This window comes from Astyanax mexicanus, chromosome 12 (assembly GCF_023375975.1).
Source record: "Astyanax mexicanus isolate ESR-SI-001 chromosome 12, AstMex3_surface, whole genome shotgun sequence".
Classification (NCBI taxonomy): Eukaryota; Metazoa; Chordata; class Actinopteri; order Characiformes; family Acestrorhamphidae; genus Astyanax; species Astyanax mexicanus.
This window is the reverse complement of record NC_064419.1, coordinates 9,654,034-9,679,174: the sequence shown is the minus strand read 5'-3', so window position 1 is coordinate 9,679,174 and position 25,141 is coordinate 9,654,034. Positions and strand designations below refer to the sequence as shown.

General features: G+C 37.6%; 2 protein-coding genes across 5 annotated transcripts in view; both read right to left on the bottom strand.

The window, feature by feature from the left end:
- si:dkey-21p1.3 (collagen alpha-1(I) chain) overlaps positions 1–16,000 on the bottom strand; it is a 51,280-nt gene extending 35,280 nt beyond the window's left edge. Inside the window, exons 1-4 of one of the 2 annotated variants that reach the window (XM_049485773.1) lie at positions 15,737–16,000; positions 2,358–2,438; positions 2,126–2,201; positions 666–1,094 (exon numbers count right to left, since the gene is read on the bottom strand). In XM_049485773.1, the coding sequence (XP_049341730.1) occupies positions 666–1,094; positions 2,126–2,189 (493 nt within the window). In that variant the 5' untranslated portion in view covers positions 2,190–2,201; positions 2,358–2,438; positions 15,737–16,000. Of the gene's footprint in view, positions 1–665; positions 1,095–2,125; positions 2,202–2,357; positions 2,439–12,023; positions 12,269–15,736 lie in introns of those variants that run through there. The other variant, XM_049485772.1, reaches the window with a different exon arrangement.
- Positions 16,001–18,764: 2,764 nt separating this feature from the next.
- Positions 18,765–25,141, bottom strand: part of LOC103030200 (voltage-dependent R-type calcium channel subunit alpha-1E) — a 91,564-nt gene continuing 85,187 nt past the window's right edge. For all 3 annotated transcript variants that reach the window (XM_049485769.1, XM_049485770.1, XM_049485771.1), the window contains one exon: positions 18,765–25,053. In XM_049485769.1, the coding sequence (XP_049341726.1) occupies positions 24,565–25,053 (489 nt within the window). In that variant the 3' untranslated portion in view covers positions 18,765–24,564. The remainder of the gene's footprint in view (positions 25,054–25,141) is intronic.

Below are 25,141 nucleotides of genomic sequence, written 5' to 3'. Positions count from 1 at the left end.
TTTCCCCCCCCTAGTTAAAATTGCTTGTATTTCGGTTTTACCTTTCTTTTTGTTTAAACAAGGCAATATTGGTGTTTTCTTTGTTTGTCTTTCCTATCTTTTTCTCCTTTTTTTACACATCCTTGTCAGTAGTGCAGTGGTAGGGTGTTTGCCAAGTACTGACAATGTTACTGGTTCAAGCCCTGCTTCCAGCAAATCATTCATTCACTGTCCCTACCTCTTTTGTTTTACCCTTTTATATCACCAGTAGTTAATATAATAATATACAATGTAAATATTTTTGCAGCAACTTTACAGGGGAGAGATAACACCTTCTTAATTGTCAATGGAAGTCAAGGTAAAAATAGTTTATTTTTCAGTAATTTCTGAGACTTTCTATTGGTCCATTCATCAAGAGATTTTGACACAGTGTTAGGGACCATTTTTGTGTTCAAAATATGCAGAAAATTAAACATTGACAAAAATGGATATACTTGCTTTTCATTGGACAGCAAACGATATATACTTTCATAAATATTTGCATACATTTATAACCTGTCCTTGGTGTTTTCCTCTCTATGTCCAACCCCTGACCACTCAGTGACACAAACAAAGAAACAAACAAAGAGACATAAATAAACAGGTTTTATTAGTGGACTAATGACTCTAGCCCAGCATTACTTTACCTGTCTGTGGTTCTGTTCTGGTTCTGCACTGTGAGTCTGGATCACATGTATCAGTCGAGCCATGCTCAGGTTTAGGTTCAGGTTCAGGTTCTGTTCTGTTCTGATTGTGACCAGTACTTTCCCTCTCCTCCTCGGGTTGGAGATCTTCTCTGAACTTTCCTGCTGGTTCTCCTTTATTACCCACAGAGCTAGCCTCTCTGGATTCTGTGGGGGTGGGGGATACATCTGGAACCATTGTTTCAGTCTCAGTAGCTGCAGGTTCTTTCAGATCTGCAGCTTCTTGTTCTGTAGGGTGTTCTATATTTGACGACTTCTCCTCCACTGTGGGTTCAGGTGGTTCCAGCGCTGGTGTTGTAGAAGAGTTTGCACTGCTACCAGTTCCGGTTTCTTCTGTTTTATTTGAGTCTAACTCCAGGCCTTTAGAGGGCGCTGTAAGAGAAAAAACAGCCACTGATAGAGTTACCAGAACTGCAATGTTTGACTAACTGTTCTTGAATAGAAAGTCCCAGATCAGTTAAGACTCTCAAAGTGCAGGGGTTCGTAATGCTTATTAGAAACAGATGATGTTATAATAAAACATACTCATGCATCTCAAAAAAATATATATCATTGAAAAGTTACTTTATTTCAGTAATTCAGTTTAAAATGAGATACTCATATGTTATATAGATGTATTACACACACCATCACTGATTGGTGGAAACTTCACACTAGACCTCAAGCAGCTTGGACTGTGTGTCTCTCCACTCTTCCTCCAGAGTGGAGAGACACACAGTCCCTTCCTTAATTTCCAACAGAAATAAATACACAGTTTCGACTGTGTTTTCCCACAAAATCTTACAGAACTTCATGGTTCCCTCTGCTGACAACTTTTATGGAGATGCGGATTTCATTTTCCAGCAGGACTAGTAATATATCCGTATAATATATGAGTTTCGCATTTTGATCTGAATTACTGAAATAAAGTAACTTTTCAATTATATTCTTTGATATTTTTTGAGATGCGCTAGTATAGATATAGCACAATTGAGTAACTGTTGACTAACAGAGAATATGCCCCGCCTCACAATAAAGCTATGCAGCGAGAGCACTGTAACAAATTATTTGTTTATGAAGTTCAGGTAAAGCAATCTGACAACAATAAATTTCATCAAGATCAAGATTTTTGATTTTTAAGTTTGGTTTGTTGATCAGATTCTCCATCTTTTGTCCATCACCCACACTGGAGTTACTTGAAAGCAGGATGTCAATAAGCTGTATAATACAATTTAAAGTAACTGTCTATTATTGGTTATGTACTGTGTTATATACCCTGTCTGGGTGTGACAGCTCTTACAGCGTCATCAAAAACATCATCAGATTATCAGATAATCATAATCATCTTTAGATTATAAGATCATCAGATGTCTCCTCAAAATGTTGTCAGATTAGGCCCAGTAATCTGACAGTAATTGATGCACCTTCTGGGTCCAGACTGTTTCTGGTGTGGTTCTGTTGCACAGGTTCTCCACTCTGTTTTCCCATCCCTGAATCCTCCTGCAGAAACAAGAACCGAACAGAATTATTTAGACACCCTGAACAATGTTTGTCCAGAAGTATAACTCTCTCGTTCATATTCATCATTGGGAATAAAACAGGTATGGCTGCTCCTGTGCTTCTAGTTTGTAGAGTTTCTGCAACACTGTTTCATACCTGAACACAGACCAAATCCTCACAGTGGTTTTCGGCAACCGCAGTCTGGAACGTCACAGCAACCACCTGCTGCACGGCAGCCTATCAGGAAACATTTAGAAATACTCAGTGTTGAAATTTGCTGAGAACAGAGGAATACGATTATTGATTAGTGTGGTTTTGACAGGTTAGTACACTGAATATTGACATGATAATCCATTTAGTACTAACAGAAAATGATTAAGCATAAAGCAGTTCTCCTTTTTATATTTATCTTCCTCTGTTTGTTCCTTTATTTTTGATAAGAATAAAGTTTTCATTTTGTACATTGCATGTTGCTAATTGTCACGTTGTGCTAGGCAGGGAGACGTGGAGGCGAACGCAAATGCAGGTAAGGTGGTACATTTATTAAATAAATAACAAATAAACAAAGAAACAAGGAACAGAGAAAGGAACGAAAAACAAACGAGAGATAATAGTAATAACAACGGGGAGGCTAATAAACAAAAACAAGAAACTAAAACAAGATAGAAAAAAATCTAAACAGGTTAAGGAACATAAACAAATGAATAAACTAGAAATAAACAAGGGGAAATAAACACAGAAATATGAACTAAGGCAACAAAGACCTACAAGCAAACACTGACACAGGAGGATTATATAATACACAAGGGAAGTAGAAACACCTGGGGCAACAGGTAACGAGGGGCGGAGCTACAAATTACACACAAGTGATTAAAAAAAATTACTGGGGATCACTCTGGGAAACGAGGAACACAGGGAAAACAGGGCAAGGGTATGACACGAATGCAGCAATAAGGAGGTAAATAAATGACAACTGTGCACAGCCATAAAAGCAGTTTCAATGTTGTTATGAAAGCAATTAAAAGTATTTTTCAACAATACAGCTGACTACAATTGTCTGAAATACATAATGTCTGTAGCATTTAGCTAGCTACGTGTACACTCAGAGGGGTAAACTTGGATGTAGAATATTATTGTATAGCTATATCATTTGTAAAAATAATTTGTAAAACATTAAGAATGTAGCTAGCTAACTAGCTAACATAGTTTTCCACAGTGCAGAGTGCATCAGTTATCCCCTGCTTTGTTATGGTTGATTAACATCATCTATCAATAAACACAGAGACAAGCCTATAAACAGCTGAATAGAAGTTTGAAGGAAGAAAATCGAAGGACAGAATACAGGGAATTCAATTTTATTAAATACCATGTGTGTTTAAAAGCATACACTAACATGACAGGCAAACATTAAATAAAATAAATGCATAGCCAACATGGAGAAAACAATGAGAGTAATTTCAATATAATTTTCTTACTATAATTACTGTTTATGTTGGAGAAAGCTTAGGTATGGTTTAGAACACATGTGTCAAACACAAGGCCCGCGGGCCAAAAGTGGCCCGCCACGTCCTTTTATGTGGCCCGCGAGAGCTTGTAAAATCTTAGTGTCTATAATAAATAGGTCAGAAGCGTTCTTTGACCAAAAACTACATTTCCCACAATGCTTGTCGATTGTATTACCCGCAAAGTTACGGCTTACTGCCACTACACGGCAGTGTAGTCATTGATGTGGAAACCCTGCCGGAGGGAAGGTGTAACTTCGCGGGTGGAATTGAGACATATAAATGTTTATCCCATAATGTCCAGAAAAAAAGAAGCTGATGCAGACGGACGGCTGTGCTTCAAGGCGAAAGACCGGTATGCCTTTTGTGTTACGAAGAGTGTTACTGACCAAAATAAACGCTTTTTAGGAGAGATATAAGTTATGTGTAAATATTTATAAGACAATAGCTGACAAAATCTGTTTTAATGATGTTAATAAACATCACTGTGACCCAGCAAAGGACGAGGAGGTGAATCACTTATCTAACCAGCCTGTACTGATTTCTGCCCCCAATACCCTTTCAATAACCTCCAATAGCCTTTAATAGTCTTCAGGAGCCTTCTATAGTCTAACCTTGCAGCCGTGGTGTGTTCTAAACTCCGTAGTTATAAACATCCTGAGGTTAGCAGCGCGCTAACTGACCTGTTTATAATGTAATCCGAGCAGTGACTCCGGGATGGCTGTTCTAACCTGCTGCTGTTAGCTGCTTGGGCTGAAAGATGAACTGTAGAGAGCTGTATTATCCGGTTAGTGCGGTTAAAACCTTTATTTCCTATACAGAAGAACTTTAAAAACTGTAAAAACGCTCCAGACTGGCTCAGCTGAGCCCTGTAGCCCGTGGCTGGGCTGTAGCTCTGACTCAGTAAAGACTGCAGGCTTGTGCTGCTGCAGCTCCCACTAGTGGTTGGATGAGGAACTGCTAAATCTGAGGAAATGCTAAATCTGTCACATGTTCTTAACAGCTCACAATTTTTGATTTTATATTTATTAAGCCTTATTTCAGTATTAAACGTTTTGATCAAAGTTAATATAACTTGTATTTTATGTCATTTCTATTCACTTGAATAGTTTGGTTCTTGATTGGTGGAGTTTTTGGATTTCATAACATGACAAATTAAAAGGATTTATGTTAATAGAGCAACAAGCAAACATTTTTTTCCATGCAACTGTAATATTTGATTGAATAAATAATATATTGAGAGTTATTTAACATTAAGGAGTAATTACATTAATTTTATATTACATCTGGTTACATTTTATTACATTTATAAGTTACATCTGGCCCTCAGAGGACAGCCAATATGCCAATGTGGCCCTCGGCCAAAATGAGTTTGACACCCCTGGTTTAGAATATCATTTATGCCCTTACCTTCTATACAATTTATGTTCTTCTTGTGCAAATTGTCTACAGCAGGGGTGTCCAAACTTTTTGTTGGGGCCAGAAGGAGAAATATATTTGAAGTCACGGGCCACACTCCGTAATAAAACAAATAATGAAATATACCACTTTAAATAATACTTTTTTCCTGATTATTTCATTTACACACCATTTTACTTGACTTACTATCTTTATCTTTGACAGTGTTGTGTAAACTAAGATTTTTCAAATTGATGTTTAATTTCATGATGTCTCTTAATATTAAACTCCTTAATTACGGCAACTTTTAGACTCTTTGCCCCGTTTTTCTGCGCTAGAAATGCGCACTCTCTCCGCTTTTAGACTCTTTGGCCTGTTTTTCTGCACTAGAAATGTGCACTCTCTCCGCTTTTAGACTCTTTGCTCTTTTTTTCTGCGCTAGAAATGCGCACTCTTTCCGCTTTTAGACTCTTTGGCCCGTTTTTTTTGCGCTAGAAATGTGCACTCTCTCCGCTTTTAGACTCTTTGCTCTTTTTTTCTGCGCTAGAAATGTGCACTCTCTCCGCTTTTAGACTCTTTGGCCCGTTTTTCTGCGCTAGAAATGCGCACTCTCTCCGCTTTTAGACTCTTTGGCCTGTTTTTCTGCACTAGAAATGTGCACTCTCTCCGCTTTTAGACTCTTTGCTCTTTTTTCTGCGCTAGAAATGCGCACTCTTTCCGCTTTTAGACTCTTTGGCCCGTTTTTTTTGCGCTAGAAATGTGCACTCTTTCCGCTTTTAGACTCTTTGTCCCAATTTTCTGCGCTAGAAATGTGCACTCTCTTCGCTTTTAGACTCTTTGGCCCGATTTTTTTCGCTAGTAATGCGCAATCTCTCCGCTTTTAGACTCTTTGCTCTGTTTTTCTGCGCTAGAAATGCGCACTCTCTCCGCTTTTAGACTCTTTGCTCTGTTTTTCTGGGCTAGAAATGCGCACTCTCTCCGCTTTTAGACTCTTTGGCCCGTTTTTCTGCGCTAAAAATGCGCACCCTCTCCACTTTTAGACTCTTTGGCCCGTTTCTGACACCTAGTGTCCAAACTTTGAATCTCACATTATAAAAACCTGCTTAACAGCGGGCCAACTTTCATTCTGTTTCTAAAATATCTCGTTGGCCGCTCCAAAAAAGGAAACGGGACGCAAATGGCCTGCGGGCCGTAGTTTGGACACTCCTGGTCTACAGGTTTATTTCTATAGCTCTTCTAACAACAGAAGTTTATTATTATCACTTTAGCATAGTCTTTATCAGTCCTCAGCTCCACTCAATAAAGACAGTGTGCTCTTACAGGAAGCTGGTCTTTTTTCCTGGTAGGAAAAACAGGAGGAGTGCAGTTCTTCCCAGAATTGACTGTGTTTGTTTGACGAGTGTGAACATCACCTGTCCAGACGAAAAAAGGATTCTGTGGCATAACGTTTATAAGGGCTGAATTCACAGCATATAGAACCACACAGGGATTTAATCAAATCAGAGCCCAGTTCAAAAACTAATAGACTGATATAATTTTTATGTTTATGTTGGAGCTAAAAAACAATTTAGAAACAAGTGAATTGTTTACATTGTTACATGCAATGTATTGTTGACGTACTGTTATGCATCATTTATTAAGGAATGGATTTACTGATGGAATATATCTGGTCCATGTCCTTTAGTAAAAGCTCATGATACTATTTTTAGGTCACCAAAAGTTATTTTGCAGATTTTGTGCACCTTTTGTTAATGTCACACCTTAGTCCATGTCTCTCCTGTGTTTTTCCCTCATTTGGTCCCTTGTGCTCCTGCCCTCTGTTTTCCTGTCATGTGTTCCCAGCTATGTGCTTTTTTGAGCACATGGCATTGTTTTGTTATTGTCCTGTCTCCACCCTAGCCCCGCCCTAGCCCTGCCCTAGTCATTAGTGTTGTCACCTTGTATATTGTTTGTAACCCCGCCCCCTCGTTACCAGTCTTCACCCTCCCTGTGTATAAATAGCCAGTGTTTGCTTGTAGAGTGTTTTGTATCTTTGTGACTGTATATTTGTGAGTAGAGTTTGTGTTTTGTGTTCCTTAGTATCTTTTTGTTACTACGATCCAGGTCTGTTGTTTTTGTATTTTCTAGTTATACTTTGTTTAAAGTTAGTTTTTTAGAGTTTCTTGTTGCCTTAGTTTTCATTGTCTTTGTCTTAGTTTAAAATATATCCTAGTCTTATATTTCTGAGTTTTTACGTTTACCCGTGTTTTGTTTTCAGTTTTGGCTTTATTTATCTTGTTTGTTTAATAAATATATTTGTAATATATCTGCACCTACGTCCATCCCTCTCATCCGTGACAGTTACATTTTAAATTAACTGAATAAAAAAGATATAACTACACATTATAGTGGTAAACATTATATATGAGGATACATATTGTTAAAAAAACTATATATATATATTTATTTACTAGTGGTGTCAATCGATTAAAAAATTAATCCGATTAATCACAACAAAATTCTGTGATTAACTGCGATTAATCACATTTGTTTTTCTTCAGACGTAAATTATTATAATGGATATTTAAATGTAAATAAAAGAATTAATGTAAGAAATGTAAATGCAATTATATTTATATTAGTGGTGTCAATTAAAATAATGGTATATACTTATATGTTTGAGGGGAGATCAAATTAACGCAGGGTGCTGGAATAAAGAATGCTGATAAATTGCAGATGAGTAAGAGAGAGAGAGAACTCTAACCGGGTCTGAGCTGGAAGTCTGAACCGGAGCGTTACTGCTGGACACCGTATGAGTGCGCCATTCAGTCGTTCAGCCAGAAAATAGATCAGTGCATTGGGTGGAGGCGGGGCAGATTATAGCAGAAGTAGGAAACTTGGTGTCTTAATTAACTTGCGTAAAAAAAAATAGTAACGCGCTACTGATTCCAAATTATCAGCGTGCGTTGACACCCCTAATATACGCCCTTGTGTTGGAGAAAGCTTCTGATTGGCTGCAAACAGCTCCTTTAACAATAGAGGTTTTACAGAGTTCTCTTGCCAATACTGTTCCCTTCTTTTTCCTGGTTCTGGGCCCAAAGTAGCCTCTATTGCTCTGCCATATTGAATCGTACCCATCTAATCTTTATGACTAATTTCCTTTACGACTAGTTTTCACAATTTCTTTGATGAGCTGGACATTAATCAAATCCTCCTGGCCAGTTAATCCAGAATCCAGCAGGTATATTTAATTTACACACATATAAACACAGTGGGCAGCACAGGACAGCACTGCACAGACTGTCAGGAGCTGAAAAAGTGCTGAGGTCTTTAATACTTTAAACATCAAAAGAGCTGAAGACAGACTGCTCCTTCATAACTGGCTCTGAACCAGCGGTCAGTGTTTACATTCCTCACTCAGGCTAAAGGTCCAGCGCTGCGGTCTGAATGCGGCAGATCAGGAAAAAGCCTTCATGCTATTTTCATACGTAATAACCACAGAATAACAGAACACGGCTGTTTCAGACTGAAATCTGATCAGTTTGGGTTTGGGTCAAGAGAAACTTAATTAATTTAATTAAACAACTGATCATAATCCACAACTCAAAATTTCTTACTACAGTCAGACTCACTTGATTGAGCAGAAAACTTTTATCATGCTAAAGAAGTGAGAAATTAGTTTTGAACAATTTAGAATGATGAAATAAACATATATTTTTTTCCTTAAAATTGACCTTGAATCAGTTCTAGAGAGTAGAATTGTGTTTTTTTTCCAATCTACAGTAAAATAATGTCAAAACTGCTATTCCTCCTTCAAAAGAACATCCAACAGGACCTAAATACAACGTAAAATAGGCCACCTCCAAACCCCCAAAACTGTTACACATCACATTCTTACCTCAATATATATTTCCAAACACATGATGTATGAATTTTACCAGTCAGTAGTTATGCAGGAGTTTCAGTGAAGTTTATCCAGCACCCAGATTTGAGACTGGAGCAGCATTAGCATTAGCTGCTAACCACACTACGCGCTAGCTCTTTTGTCATTTAGAGGTGAGTATTATTGGCCTGTAACCTGCTGCAAACCCCGGCTACACTGCTGGAGCAGAATTAGCATTAGCCAGTAACTGCACTAGATGCTAGCTCTTTCGCTGTTCAGAGGTATTATTGGCTTGTAGCACGCTGCTAACCGTAATTATATCGCCCTGGTTTACCAGAACACCAAGGGTCCCTAAGTATAGCACTGTCGGGCAGAATTAGCCGCTAATTCTAATGCTATTGCTGTTGCACCCGGGCTTAATGGAAATCTGTAAATAAACAGAAATGCTTTACTCCCCCAAATAAACATTTTTTAGGAGAGAAATCTGTGTAGATTCACAATCAGTGCTCGTTTGAATTTAATAGAATATGTTTTTTTAATAATTACAGTTTTGTTTACTTAGCTTAACTTTATTTAACTTAGTTAGTTACTCCCCCACCGCCACCAAGCGGCAAGACCTGATAAATTAGAAGGAAAACGTAGCAACAGCCATGTTCCTTACTAGTGTCGCATAATGCGCCTTATAATCCACTGTGCTTTATGTATGAAAATAGACCAGAAAATAGATGTTTATTAATAGTGCACCTTACCTTATAATACAGTGCACCTTATAGTGCGAAAAATACCGTAGGTAAGCTTTTACTTCATTGTATAAATCATTTGTTGAATATTATCAGCTCTCTTAATTAAAGCAGAAATTCTACATCATGGCATTACATAATCGCTTTAGCAGGGTCTTTATCAGTCCTCAGCTCCACTGAATAAAGACAGTGTGCTCCAACAGGAAGCAGTTTTTTTTCTGGGAGGAAAAACAGGAGGAGTGCAGTTCTTCCCAAAATGAACTGTGTTTGTTTGGCGAGTGTGAACATCACCTGTCCAAAAAAGGATCCTGTGGCCTGATGTGTATAAAGGCTGAATTCACAGCAAATATAAACAGACAGGGATTTAAACCAATCAGAGCCCAGTTGAGAAACTTAGAAACCAGAGCAAGCAGACACACTAAATTAGGCAACGGACAACACCTACTAGTCTAATATACAGTAAAGCCCCAACCTCAAAGGGCTGGAACTTGTCTAGTTTACAAGTGGTGTTGATTGATTTTAAAATAATCAGATTAATTCTCTAAGAATTCTATGATTAATTATGATAATCACACCTTTTATTCTTCTGAAGAGCTTTTAATATTAGACCTTTAAATGTAAAAAAAAGTGTTAGATTTTTTAAAAAAATCTAATAACAGTACCAGTCAAAAGTGTGGACACATTTTTATCCAGAGTATTAAGGAACACGTAAGAAATCATGTAGTAAATGTTTTAAAGTAAAGTTTTAAAAAAGCATTTAACAAACCAAAAATGTATCTGGGGTGCTGTTAACTTGCGGTTTCTGAGGCTGATAACTTTAAGGCTGGTCCTGATGAGAGCCAGTTTCATCAATATGCACATGAGGATACTTTCAAAGTTCTTGAAATGTTTCAAAGTAATGTATTATTTTATTCTATTGAGTATTTCTTGCCATAATATGAATTACAACATTACTCAAATATGGATATTCACTGTATACCAACTGTACCTCTTTACAGCACAACTTTCTTGTATTTTTGGTAGAGTGACAAAAATAATTGAGAGCTTTAGTGGAGGAAATAAAAACACTAGCTCCATACTCCACCTTTGACAACCTGGGAAGGAAATTTTCCAGCAGCTGTGAGAGGTTTAATCCATCAAATTTGACAGCACAGTTAACAGTTTAGATAAAAGGCCACACCCACCAAATGTGGTGTTACTGAGTTAGGTGTATACTTTGTCATTTCAGCTGGTTTACAGCGGGAACTGAGCTACATATCAGCCTGTGTGTAGTCTTTATTATAGGCTTTCATCTTGATTTTATAAAGTTCAGACCAAATTTAGCTGCAGATCTAACTATAATGATAATAAAGACACTGGTTCACCAGTCTCACGTTCTTAAGCTCTTCTTTCTCAATCAATAGGCAGAAAATATTCAGTTAAAACAGGGGTGTCCAAACTTTTTTTGTTGGGGCCAGAAGGAGAAATATATTTGAAGTCACGGGCCACACTCTGTAATAAAACAAATATTTAAATATACCAATTTAAATAATACTTTTTTCCTGATTATTTCATTTACACACCATTTTACTTGACTTACTATCTTTATCTTTGACAGTGTTGTGTAAACTAAGATTTTTCAAATTGATGTTTAATTTCATTATGTCTCTTAATATTAAACTCCTTAATTACGGCAACTTTTAGACTCTGTTTTTCTGCTCTAGAAATGCGCACTCTCTCCGCTTTTGGACTCTTTTGCCCCATTTTTCTGCGCTTGAAATGCGCACTCTCTCCGCTTTTAGACTCTTTGTCCCATTTTTCTGCGCTAGAAATGCGCACTCTCTCCGCTTTTAGACTCTTTGTCCCGTTTTTCTGCGCTACAAATGCGCACTCTCTCTGCTTTTAGACTCTTTTGCCCCATTTTTCTGCGCTAGAAATGCGCACTCTCCGCTTTTAGACTCTTTGTCCCGTTTTTCTGCGCTAGAAATGCGCACTCTCTCTGCTTTTACACTCTTTTGCCCCGTTTTTCTGCACTAGAAATGCACACTCGTTGGCTCGTTTCTGACACCTAGCGTTCAAACTTTGAATCTCACATTATAAAAACCTGCTTAACAGCGGGCCAACTTTCATTCTTTTTCTAAAATACCTCGCTGGCCGCTCCAAAAAAAAAGAAACGGACCGCAAATGGCCCGCGGGCCGTAGTTTGGACACCCCTGAGTTAAAACCTTCAGAAACGTTGTGGCTTTAGTTTACCCAAGGAATCATTAATCAGAACAAGCCTTTAGAATGAGTTACTCCATTCTTTCGTAAAATTCGCAAAAGCAAATTAAAAGCCACTTACTACACAACACAGCAGCCGGACGAGAGCACTGGAGACTTGCATGGCAGCACGAAGGCTTTGGGTTGAAATGATGCTAATGAAAGTTCCTTAATGGAAAATGCTGATGCTGCACAGTCCAGAACTTCCCATGGCAAAGATATCCCAGAAGCAAAAACACAGAGTGGCTCAAACACAAAACAGCCACTATACACACATCTACCACACACACACAGACACACACGTCCACCTGACGACTCTGTCCAAGACCACACTATGCTCTCCTCATGCTCCTCACTCAGACTGCAGCTGTTTGTTTTCAGTCCTCATAGCTTTATGAGCTGTGTATGAAGAGAGAGGTGGGAGGAGAGGTTTTCAAGAAAGTTCTGGAAGAACAGCGTCATCCTGCAGATTCTGACACCGACAGGCCAAGATGAAGAGAGGCCTTCATCTCTCAAAGCGACGGGCAGGATAAATATAGACGCTCTGCAGAAAACTGCACGTCTGCAGAACCCAGTTAAAGTCTGAGTAGTGGACTGTTCATAACGCCACTCACAGGAGGTCACAGGTTCGGAATGTGGTCAGTTTTAGATCAGTCATAGTGAGGACAGGATGAAGTGGATGGTAGTGTTTCTGACCTGTGTCCACTCCTGTGTCTCAGTTCCCACTGGAAAGCTAGCTGTTTGAGGATGAGCTGAATTGAGTCTGTTGTTACCAGTGTTGGGCACGTTACTTTGAAAAAGTAATTAGTTATAGTTACTAGTTACTTCTCCAAAAAAGTAACTGAGTTACTAACAGAGTTACTCCACTATAAAAGTAACTAGTTACCAGTAAAAGTAACTATTGCGTTACTATTGCGTTATCCCCCAACTGAGTTACTCCACTATAAAAGTAACTAGTTACCAGTAAAAGTAACTATTGCGTTACTATTGCGTTATCCCCCCAAAAAAGTTCATTGAGCGGCTAAAGTAACGTGCAGTAACGGGGTGTGGGAAATGGTAACGCCGTTAAAGTGACAGTCAGAGTAATTAGTTAGATTACTCATTACTGAAAAAAGTAACGGCGTTAGTAACGCAGTTTATTTCAACCCTGTTACTCCCATCACTGGTTATTACACAAATGATCTGGGGTTTATACACTGTAAAAATTATCCTTGAGCATATAAACTTTGAGAAGATTTTACCTAAAATTATACTTTGTGAACTTTGCTTGATTAAAACAGCAAGTACAGCTTAATATTGGGTTTTTACCGATTAAAAAATCAAAGAAAAGTTACTTTATTTCAGTAATTCAGTTCAAAATTTAATATATATATATATATATATATATTATATAGCTGTATTACACACAGAGTGATCTATTTTAAGTCAGATTGTTTGGTCAGTGATGGTTTGGAGAGACATGTCTTCTGCTGGTGTTGATCCACTGTGTTTTATTATCAAGTCTAAAGTCAATTGGTCTTAATATTCAAGTTTTCTGAGATACTGATTTTTGGGTTTTCATTGGCTGTAAGAAAAAAGAGCCAAAAAAAAAAATATTGTGGGTATCTGTCTTTTATGATTGTTTCTTTTCCTTACCATTGCATGTTTGTTGTTCTCTTATCACTGTTGGTATGTGCTTTGTATGTTTGTTTTGTTGTTTTTTTTCTTCTTCTTTTTTTTTCTTTTTTATTTGTTACCGTTTTATATTGTTGCCCTCTTACCATTGTTGGTATGTTGTTATGCGTCGCTGCTTGTTTATAGTATTAGAACTTTCTTTACTACCGTCGTTGGTATCTAGGTTAGAGGATTCTAAGTATTTGTAAATATAATTTTCTCTGTTGTTAAATTCTTTTAATTTGAGTTGATGGGAAGTGGCTATGTAAGTTATGTAAGTTATGTTAATTTTGAAGAAAGGGGTAGGTTTAAATAAGTTTTCTTCTTCCCACTCCTTTTTGAGAAGCTGTATTGTATATCTTCTGCTCAAAATAAAAAAGCAAAAAAAAAAAAAGCCATAATCATCAACAATAAATGAAATAAACGCTTAAAATAGATCACTCTGTATGTAATACATCCATATAATATTGGAATTTCACATTTTGAAATTAATTACTGAAATAAATTAACTTTTCAGTGATATTCTACTTATGTCCTAGAATATTGTTTAGAAATTTGTAGAAACATTTCATATAAATAAAGTCCTCATAATCTTTACTTATACTAATGAGAATATTTTACCTAAATATATAAACACCCTTTAAACTTTGCTTAATTAAACAAATAAGTACATACCAATATTTTTTGTGTGCATTGTGTTCAGGCTTTTGCAGAAACATGTTATAAAATTTTAAGTAAAGTCAACATGACAGGATTGAGCAAAATATTTTAAGACTCCACATGTGGCAAGACACCATACCTGTCAAGTCTCCCGTTTTGGCCGGGAAACTACCCTATTTTACTCCTCTTTCCCGCCATCCTCCCGTATTAGTATTTTCCTGTAAATTTCCCGTATTATATTAAAATTAAAAAATATATATATTATTGAGGAGACCGGACACTGACCGCGCTGTGTCTCTTAACCAATCGTGGAGCCTGTTCAAAGAGAAAGTCCCGCCTTTCAGGAGAAACAGCCAATCAGCTTGCAAAGGAGAGTCAGTGTGGTGAAGCCCCCAGTCGCTGTGAGTTCAGGCAGCTAGTCGGAACTGCTGATGTTAAAACAGATCTGGATATTCAGAGATTTTTCTTAAAGAAAGGTAACGGTAGGCTAATCATGTAAACTGTGATGAGATTTTTCTGATAGCTGCTTAAAAATACTCCGAAATAAAACACACAGATTAAACATTTTAAAATAAAAAAATTACAGCTTGTGACTCAGTTTAACTAGAAATGTGGAGAGGACCGAAATGAACTGAACTGATCAGGGGTGGAGTGATCAAAAGAAAGAAGTATTCATTAAAAATTATTAATTGTGTAGGCCACTTAGGACTAATTTTTACTGATGGAATATATCTGGTCCATGTCCTTTAAGTAAAAGCTCATAATACTATTTTTAGGTCACCTACAGTCATTTTGCAGAATTTGTGCACCCTTTGTTCAATTTTAAATCTATTAAATAAATAAAAAAATATATAATATAAAAGAGTGCATTATGGCAAAAAAGACATGAAATCTTAACTTTTTTTTTAATATCTAGAAAGGATTTTTAATTTGGCTGTATTAAAAGAATGACATATGTAGGAATGTCCACATCATTTCAGATTCTGATAATCTAATTGTAGTGTGTAAGTGGTTCACATGTGGTTATTTTAGATTTTTTGTAAACCTGTCTTAAAATGTAAGGGATACTGAACCTTCGTTGGGCTGGTGGGACGGCTTTAAGCGGACAGAGGAAAATATCCCTTATTTTTAAATCTAAAACTTGACAGGTATGCAAGACACAGAAGAAAACTTTGTAAAGCCAACATGCAAAAAGTCTTAAAGAAGGTTTACTAGGTTTTGAGCAAATTGACTGTTTATTGTAGGTGTGGAGTCTGAGTTGGTTTTAGGGACACAGCGCTGCAGTGAATTATGTTTATAAAACACTTTCTTAGAAGTAGGCAAGTATTAAACCACCAATACAATACAATACCTCCTTAAACTAGTGGCTATAGCTAGTTCTGCCGTAGGTAAATCAATCAAATAGCTATCTAGCTAGCTGAAACTGTAGATTTTTCAAGGTCAAATGGCTAATTTGTCTAAGCTAGCTTGCTGGCTAGTCACCTGATAGAGTCAGTTCCAAACCTGGTCGCTGGTGTTGCTAATGCAGCTAGCATGTCGCTATGAGCCTGGTGGTTGGAGCGCAGATGTTGCTAGCGCGCTGCTATTGCTGCTTTCTGCCACTTCAAGCAAAAGAATCCCCTCTGTCACCTCCGCCAGAGCAGGAATATAAAATCTAAAAAAATATTTTAAAAATAAATAAAGCTAATTTTACATGGTCTATGATTTATTTGTGTGCTTATGAATGTTTATAAATGTATTGAAAAGGAATTTAAACCTGCTACAGTTTTATAAAGGGTTTATGTCAGTAGAAGCTGCATGTTACTCACTTGAGAAGCAGATTTTTCAAAATAAAAGTCTGTAGTGAAACTTAGACTTGCATAATTTTATGATTTTTAGTAAGAATAACCAAAAATAAATTGGTTCTTTTGTTACTGGTGCAAAAGGACAAATAATCTGGGGTTAATACACTATAAAAGAAAAGAAAAAAAAATATTGAGCTTCAGTAAATTTAGCTAATTAAAATTAGAAGAGTTCACATAAAATGATAATTTGTGAATTTTGCTTAGTTAAAATGTAGTACAACCTTATTTTTAAGGAGAACCCTACACATTTTAAACAGACATTACTTCAATAATGGCAAAAAATGGCGTAAAACTAGCATAAGGTTTTTGTATTTTTTTTTTACTAAAAATCATAAAATACTACTACTAATATTACTATTTTTTAGAGTGTAATATCTACCTCTTCCAGAACATTCTGACTGGCTCAGAGCTCAGCTGCCTGAAATCATCTGAGAGAAGCACTGGGGGGTTGGTGTGGTGGAGGTGTTGCTCCAGTGAGGAATGTGGCAGACTGACCACAAGAGCGCCTGAGTTACAGTAAAGAGTGGGTCACACCGAGAGACAAACACATACACACTAAACTCACCCACAACTTTCCTATAAATCCTGACGGGAACCTGGTGGAGATTCATGGATAAACTGGAAATAGAACAGTTCTCTTTAAATCTGATTAAAAGCCTGTAGACAATAAAGAATACAATAAAATAAATGGGCCTGGAGCTGATATGATGATTAAAGAGCCACTAAACCATTTTTCCACATTTGTTTCATTAATAGCTAAAATAAGTTTTTTGAAGTAATCAATAATTATGTAAACATACCATTTCTGCTTCTTAAAACGTGGTATTGTGGTAATTTCTATTTCTATTTCTAATGTTTCTGTATAATTTTGTCAGAGAACGCTCTCAATATGCAGATCGGTCAATCAATAATGCCGCCTCCCCCTCCTGCTGACGTCCAATTATCTTCATCTCACCGCTATCAGAGAAACACTGCTGGCACTGCAGCTCAGCCAATCAGCTCTCCCTTCTGGCCCACTCCTAAACCCATACATCACCCAGTGCTCCTCCCAAATAACCCTTCCCATTTGTTTTGCATTTTTTAAATTCTGAAAAGGTGTGGAGTCACCTAAAATCAAGGGATTTAGTGCTACCTTAAGGTTTAGGTTTAATAAAAATAGAAATAGAATAATAAAACCTATGTTTCACTGTAAACAAACAGTTAGTTTGGATTGGATTTAAAATTGGATATTTCCAAACATTTTGAGTTCAGTGAAGATTAGTAACCACATATGCATTCAAACAGAGCTCTGTTATATTGGCATCTGTTTGCATGCTGGGTATAAAATATATTATATTATGATCTAAATATATTATGTTAACTGTCTGGTCTCTATGTTGTAGGCTGTAAAAGCAAGCATCATTTTCTGAGTTGCTAACTCTGTGTTGGCTATACTCTTTTTACTATACTTTTCCCCATCTAATTTTGATGGCTATGAGTATTTTTTGAGTATTCTAAAAACTGATTGCAAATCTATTTTATTCACCCATCCATAAAATTCAAAGCAGAATTTATGTGCAAAGCAATTACCATTACAAAATATGTATCAAAAACATCTCTCAAATTCTTTAAGTGAATTTATCATATCCAGGCGAGCTGTATGTGAGTGATAAACACTGAAAGAGAGACCTGACCTGGTCTTACTTCACAGGCCGATGTAAAGTTTACCACAAAACTGTCGACTCCAGGCAGCCTGAGACAACTCACACCTGTCTAACTCAAATCTGACCCCAATATTATAGATAATATTTTCTCTGGAAGATCACATGCAGACCAAGGAAGGGAGAGGTTTAACAATCCAGACATTTATCGTAGTATTGATTATGTTACTCCACTCAATCTTGGCAGTTGAGAACACTAAATAAAGGTATATTCCACTGACAGCAATATAGAGAGTAAGAAATCTGCCAGTGTAATGCATGCCATTTTGAGCAGTAGTGAGGCCAGCCAAAAAAAATGGGTTAAATTGCTTTCAGAGATAACATTTAAAAATGAAAACTAAATAGGATATCTTTGTAAAGAGACTGTAGACCGAAAAAAAAAAAAAAAAAAAAGTGTTAAGGATGCAAACAGCTATCATGCTGCTTTAAGCTTGTTGTTTGTGTGGTTACCACCAGGCCTCGGTGGCCATGCCCCTATCCCTAGGGCTGAGCCACAGTGGTGGAGAATGCGGGACACTGGCCCCCGCACCGTTTCCCCAGCTGTGCTCTTTGGTGACTGGGTTGGAGCCAGTTGGAGCCAGTTGGATGGACCTCCTTGGCCCCACTGGACAGCCTGGGTGTAGACATTCAGCGCTATTTGATGTTTGAATAGTCAATGGATCAGGACATACATGAGCAACAAAACATGCCTGACAGGCACATGTTACAATAATTTTTCTCACAAGATAAGTGGGTGGGTTCAGACAAGAAAATGTACATTTTCTGAACTGTATGTCAGATCCAGATGTAAATACCTGAAAATAAAAGCTGAAATGTTGATTTTTTTTATGTCAATCTAAAATGTTTTAAGTCTACTGAAGAAATAAAGGGATTAGCCTCACTGTTCCAATACTTTTAGAGCGAAGTTTTTATAAGATTTAATAGTTATACTGTACAGTAATTCAGATAGAAATAAAAACCACAGAATGTCAGGAAAGCCTGAGATGTTTTATTAAATATGAATCATTAATCAATGGGATTTGAGTGCAAAATTAAAAACAAAATCTTTTCACAAACAAATTCTAAACACATAATGTCTGTGTTCAAACTGTCCAACACTCTCCAACTATTCGTACACGTCCTACATGTTCTACACCACAGTATCAGGCATAAGAGGAACCTTTTAAAACTCACATTTCACACAGCTGTGGTGCTAAAGAACGTGCACCAAACACACCAATCAGCCATAACATTAAAACTCCCAGCCTAATATTGTGCGGACCACTCCAGCTCTGACCTGTGAGTCTTAATCACATGACCATGAGTCAGAGCTGGATCACTGGTTGTTGGCTTATACTTATGGAGCTTATACTGCTTTTGGTAGGTACTTCTATATATAGGTACTAATACATATATATATAGGTACTAATATACTGGTGTGTATACAGTGGTGTGAAAAAGTATTTGCCCCTTTTTTTAAAGTTTTTTTCATTTTGTTACAAACAAACTTGTAAACAAACTTTAATATCAGACAAAAGTCCTATCCGGACGGGATTAGTTTCTTAGGGGGATGTCTTTGAAAAATATTTCACACTTTTACACAGTTATAAAACTCTTGCATTTGGACTGCAATTGAAAAAACAGGAGGACCAATTAGTTTTTTGGCTTTCTGGGTCACATGACATCATGTTCAGTAGCTCCTCCATTTCCACTCGCTGTTGTGTTTACATGGATCTCCGTGGAAACGAACAAGTGTAATTACAGTGTGTAGCAGTGGACAAATAGCTATTTTATTTAAGGGAAGGTAAAGAAACTCAGAGATGTGAGTCCGGATGGGACTAAAATTACTAGAAAACCATGGAATTCAGTGAAAAACAGTAGGCAATTCAGCCTGTATTTTTTTTAAAGGATGTCTGAGAAAAACACACACACACAGACGTTCCAGAAACGAATCCCATCCAGAAAGTAAATGTTTATTTTTATATTTTTTATATACCTGAGTAAATATAAAAATCACTTTTTTTAAATGATAAAAGTGTGATTAAACACTTTTTCAGAAAGGACTAGACTGATTTGGATTTGGATTTCCCTTGTTAAACCAAATCATCATTTAAAAAGTGTTTTTTATATTTATAGGTTTTATTTGTCTGATATTAAAGTTTGTTTGATAATAAAAAAAAATTAAGTATAATAAAAATATAAAAACAAAAGATATCTGTGAGGGGGCAATTTTTTTTCATGCCACTGTATGTAAATATATATATATACATATGGCCCTGTTACAGAGGCCACTGGAACCAGATCATTGATGTCATTTATTTTTCCTAGCAGTGGTTTTAATGTTATGGTTGATCAGTGCAAAATAGTACAGCACAACACTTGACCCAGAAACATGCCTTCAGTGGGGAAAATATCAGATTTTAAATAAATCAGAAATCTTATTTCCTTTTTAACTGCATTAGACATCAAACCAGTCTAAAACCTGCAGCAGAGCGTGAAGAGGTCTGAGGTTTTCGTTCTACAGCGCTACAGATTAATAATATTAATATCACACCGTTCCACCTCCTGATTCTAACACAACATGAGAAAAGAGGGGGAAATTATATACTTTAATTTTGTTGTAAACTAATATTAGACAGATGCTCATATCTGATAAGATGACACTTGAGTTACCATCACACTGACCAATACTCCCAGTAACTTCCTACAACCTACAGCCTCAACCCAGTGATGGTGCTCCATCTGGGAGACCTCCAGCACACAGCTCACCACATCATTCCAGAACCACACACAGAACCGGAACCACACAAACACTGCAGACGCCCAGCATTAACACTCACGCCACCCACACCATCCTCCATCCTGGAACTTCAGGAACATGAGCATAGGAGAGGAATAACAGAACAGAAAGAGGAGGAAGAGGAAGTAGAATCAGCAGTGTTGCTCTTGCTCATGCAGGGCTGAACTAAACACTGGTGATTTCACCATGCATAAGAACATCACACTCCTGTTATAAACACTCTCCGCTGCTCCGAATAAAGACTCAGGTGCAGGTAGAAAGAGATTGATATGAGACGGGACGAGTTGTACAGGAGAACATGGCTTTCAGATGACTTCAGAAAATAAGATGTTCTGGTTCTGTTTTGGTGGAGGGCAGATGATCACGCACTGTCCAGCACATCACTCCCAGCAAGCAGATACACCATTTACACCAGCACCGCCCTAAAAAACACTACAATCAATCAATCTACTCCAGCACCGCCCACAAACACACAGTTATGTGAAACAAGGCCTTTTTTATATTATTTATAAAATGTAATTATGAAAATGTAATTTTCTTGTAAAGGTAATATTCAGGACCCTTACGAGTCTTTATGTTGCAAGCCTTTGTTTTAAGAATCTTTATGTTAAGAGTGTTTATGTTGCAGGTCTTTTTGTTATGTGTTTGGTACAAGTCTTCATTTTACGTGTCTTTATGTTACAAGTCTTTATGTTAGGAGTCTTTTTGATACCTGTTGTTATGTTACAAGTCTTTATGTTGTTAGTCTTTACGTTGCGAGTCTTTATGTTACCTGTTTTTTCATGTTAAGAGTCTTTATGTTGTAAGTCTTTGTTACGAGTCTTTATGTTAAAAGTCTTTATGTTACCTGTTTTAATGTCACAAGTCTTAATGTTGTAAGTCTTTATATTATGATTCTTCATGTTGTTAGTCTTTATGTTATGAGTCTTTATGTTACCTGTATTTATGTTACAAGTCCTTATGTTGTTAGTCTTTACGTTGCGAGTCTTTATGTTAGCTGTTTTTTTCATGTTAAGTATATATTACGAGTCATGTTGTGAGTCTTATTATGGGTCTTTATGTTGTTAGTCTTTATGTTACAAGTCTTTATGTTGCAAGTCTTTATGTTACGAGTCTGTATGTTATGAGTTTTTATTAAGTCTTTGTTACAAGTCTTTATGTTACCTGTTTTTAATGTTACGCATCTTTATGTTACAAGTCTTTATGTGACAAGTCTTTATGTTACGAGTCTATATATTACGAGTCGTGTTGTGAGTCTTATTATGGGTCTTTATGTTGTTAGTCTTTATGTTACAAGTCTTTATGTTGTTAGTATTTATGTTGCGAGTCTTTATGTTACAAGTCTTTGTTACCTGTTTTTATGTCACAAGTCTTTATGTTACGAGTCTATATATTACGAGTCATGTTGTGAGTCTTATTATGGGTCTTTATGTTGTTAGTCTTTATGTTACAAGTCTTTATGTTGTGAGTCTTTATGTTGTGAGTCTTTATGTTACGAGTCTTTATGTTTCGAATCTTTATGAGTCTTTATGTTACGAGTCTTTATGTTTCGAAGCTTTATGAGTCTTTATGTTACGAGTCTTTATGTTTCGAATCTTTATGAGTCTTTATGTTACGAGTCTTTATGTTGAGAGTCTTAATATCATAATGAGGTGCAGCTACAGATGATTAGATATTAGAATGTGTTTTGGGCGAAGCCTGTATAGACTAATTAATTACTGAATCTTCCCTTATACCCCAAAGCACACACTCTCACCACACACACTCTCAGCACACACACACTCTCAGCACACACACACTCTCAGCACACACACACACACTCTCAGTGCTGGACACCGCGGCATTGGATGGAACTTCTCCAGGTCTTTAGAGAAGGTGAATCTCCTGAGTTTCTGTGATCCGCCAATAAAAGCACACAGTTTCAGTGACATTAGAGGTATTCAGAAATGGTTCTTTCTCCTGTGTGTTTGGGTTCTGCAGAGGGAGGAGAACGTTCTACTGAGCTCAACTTTCCTGTTCTGTAAACTGAAATGTTATTACCTTTGGTTCATTTGTATTTAGAGTCTGAGCTCAAATCAGAATCAAATCAGAATATTGTGAACAAAAAGGATAAATGTGTCTTTTGGTCACAGAAGATTACTGATTAAGTGATGTTTGCAATTTAATATAAATACATATAAATATATCTAAAACAAAATTTAATTAAAATTGATATGGGTAAGTGTAGATGTTCATCAAATTAGTGTCCATCTTATTAACTCCACTGATCATATATAGGAGCACTATGTAGTTATATAATTACAGACTGTAGTTCTGTATTTGTTTCTCTGTATACTGCATATTATTGTCCTTTTTTATCCTGTTCTGTAATAAAAACCCCACAGGAGAGAAAACCACCACAGAGTAACACTGATTAGCATGGTGGTGGTTTATGAGGTGTTAATGTTTGTTGTGCTGGTACAGTGAGTGCATCAGATACAGCAGTGCTGCTGGAGTTTCTAAACACCTCAGTTTCACTGCAGGATTAAGAATTGTCCACCAACAGTGTCCTGTGACCACTGATGAAGGACTAGAGAATACAAGGTGGAGCAGGTGTAGGTAGGAGTGTGTAATAGAGTGGAGGACAGTGTGTGATTAAACACAGTGTTTAAAAACTCCAGCAGCACTGCTGCATCTGACCCATTCACTGTAAACCAGCACAACACACAAACTAGCATACAGCACCTTATACACCACCACCATGCTAATCAGTGTTTTCTCTCCTGTGGGATCCTGAGTATTGAAGAACAGCGTGACAAGATGATAATAATCAAGTATGCCGAAAAACAGAATGATTAGTGTTTAATAAGGACCCCCCATTAAGACCTTTGGGTTTTTTTTTTGTTGTTTTTTTTTACTATTTTAATTGTACGTGCTTTTGAGGTTCATTTGAACAGATTAAGGGATGGAGATTATATTACCAAACAAATAAAACTCAAGAATTTACTTTTCTAGCAGAAGCATTTCTGAGTGGAGAAGGAATAAAATATTGTGTTTAATATTGTGGTACCAGTGTGCTAAAACGACCATTCCTGCTAAGCCTAATAATAATATATTAATTCTAAAATCTGGGGTGTCGGGTCACTTTTCACGGGAGTTCTTCTTCTGACCAAATCACATGTCTTTACTTACTTACGTCACACGTACAGCCTCTAAAAGAGGATCCGGCTCAGTTTTACTGAACACGACAGGCTGGTGGAGCAATGGAGACTTCAGAAGGGGAAACTCAGAGCTCAGTAGCTCATTCACTCATAGTAAAAACAAAGAAACGAAGGAGTGAAGTTTCTGACTGAGCACTCTCTCTCTCTCTCTCTCTCTCTCTCTCTCTATCTCTATCTATGACTGAACATAACCTGGAATCAGATTTATCCACTCGGAAAGGAGACCGCATCACACCCACCCAGTTTAAAATGATTCAGTGCAATTACCTATTCTCACCAGAGAGGGCACTAAGTCCCCCAAATCCCAAAACTTACAGACATCAGCTTTAAGCTCTTCATCATCTTAATGTTGTTCAAATGAAGCTCAAAGATCTTTATCATTAAATATGTTCAAAAAGACGAAGGTTTTCATGGTGTTTCCTTAATGAATCACATGAGTGTCATAAAAAGAGGTGGTCATAATATTCTGGCTGGACTGTGTACTAGACTGTGAACTGTAGTGTAGAACTTCCTGACTTTTGTCCAGTTGGAACAAGTTGTGACGAAGGTTCTGGACACAGATGGGTTAATGGGGTAAAGCTCTGTACTGGTTGATGTTGTTGGGAGAGCTGGTCTAGACTGGGAATGCTGGGTATGGCCGGGCAGTGCAGAGCAGATATCACCTGTTGTTCACAGACACAAACACACGATGACTGATCACCAGGTGATCGGTCAGACTGAGGGTCAGTAATGAAGTCCAGAGTTGAGTCCGGACCGTCGGGTCAGTCCAGTCGGTTCTGCTACTGTTTCAGCACCGATCGTCCTCGTCAGTGTCACTCAGCAGCTCGCAGCCCGACGTGCCCCCCGACGCCTGCGCCAGACGCTTACGGATATGCCCGTTGGGCACCTGCCAGGTGTGCCGCAGCTGGGGGGCGGAGCTTATGGCGTTGCTGCGGCCCAGGCTTGTTGCTATGGCAACCTCAAAGGTGAGAGTGTCCTCGGTGCAACTGGCGTCTGGGCTGTTGAAGTCCTCATGTAGCGGCAGGTATGGCTCTGAGATGTAGCGCTGCGGGGAGGCGTGGCTTATAACCCCTCTGCCTGCTCCACGGGACGATGACTCCTCCCCCTCTCCGACGGGCTGGGTCCGTGATTGGCTGTCCTCTGCCGTCAGATGGCCACGACACACTAGTGGCGAGTAGGAGATGTGCGGGCGGGGCCGAGAAGGCGTCTGGGGAAGCTGACGGCGCCCCCTGGGGGTTCCGGAGTCTGAGTGCAGGGGACTGGCTGATTGGTCACCCTAATAAAACAGAGAAGAGATGGGATGTTGTGGTGCGTTTTAAGCTGAGTGTGAGGTGTGTGTGAGGTGTGTACATGTATATGAGGTG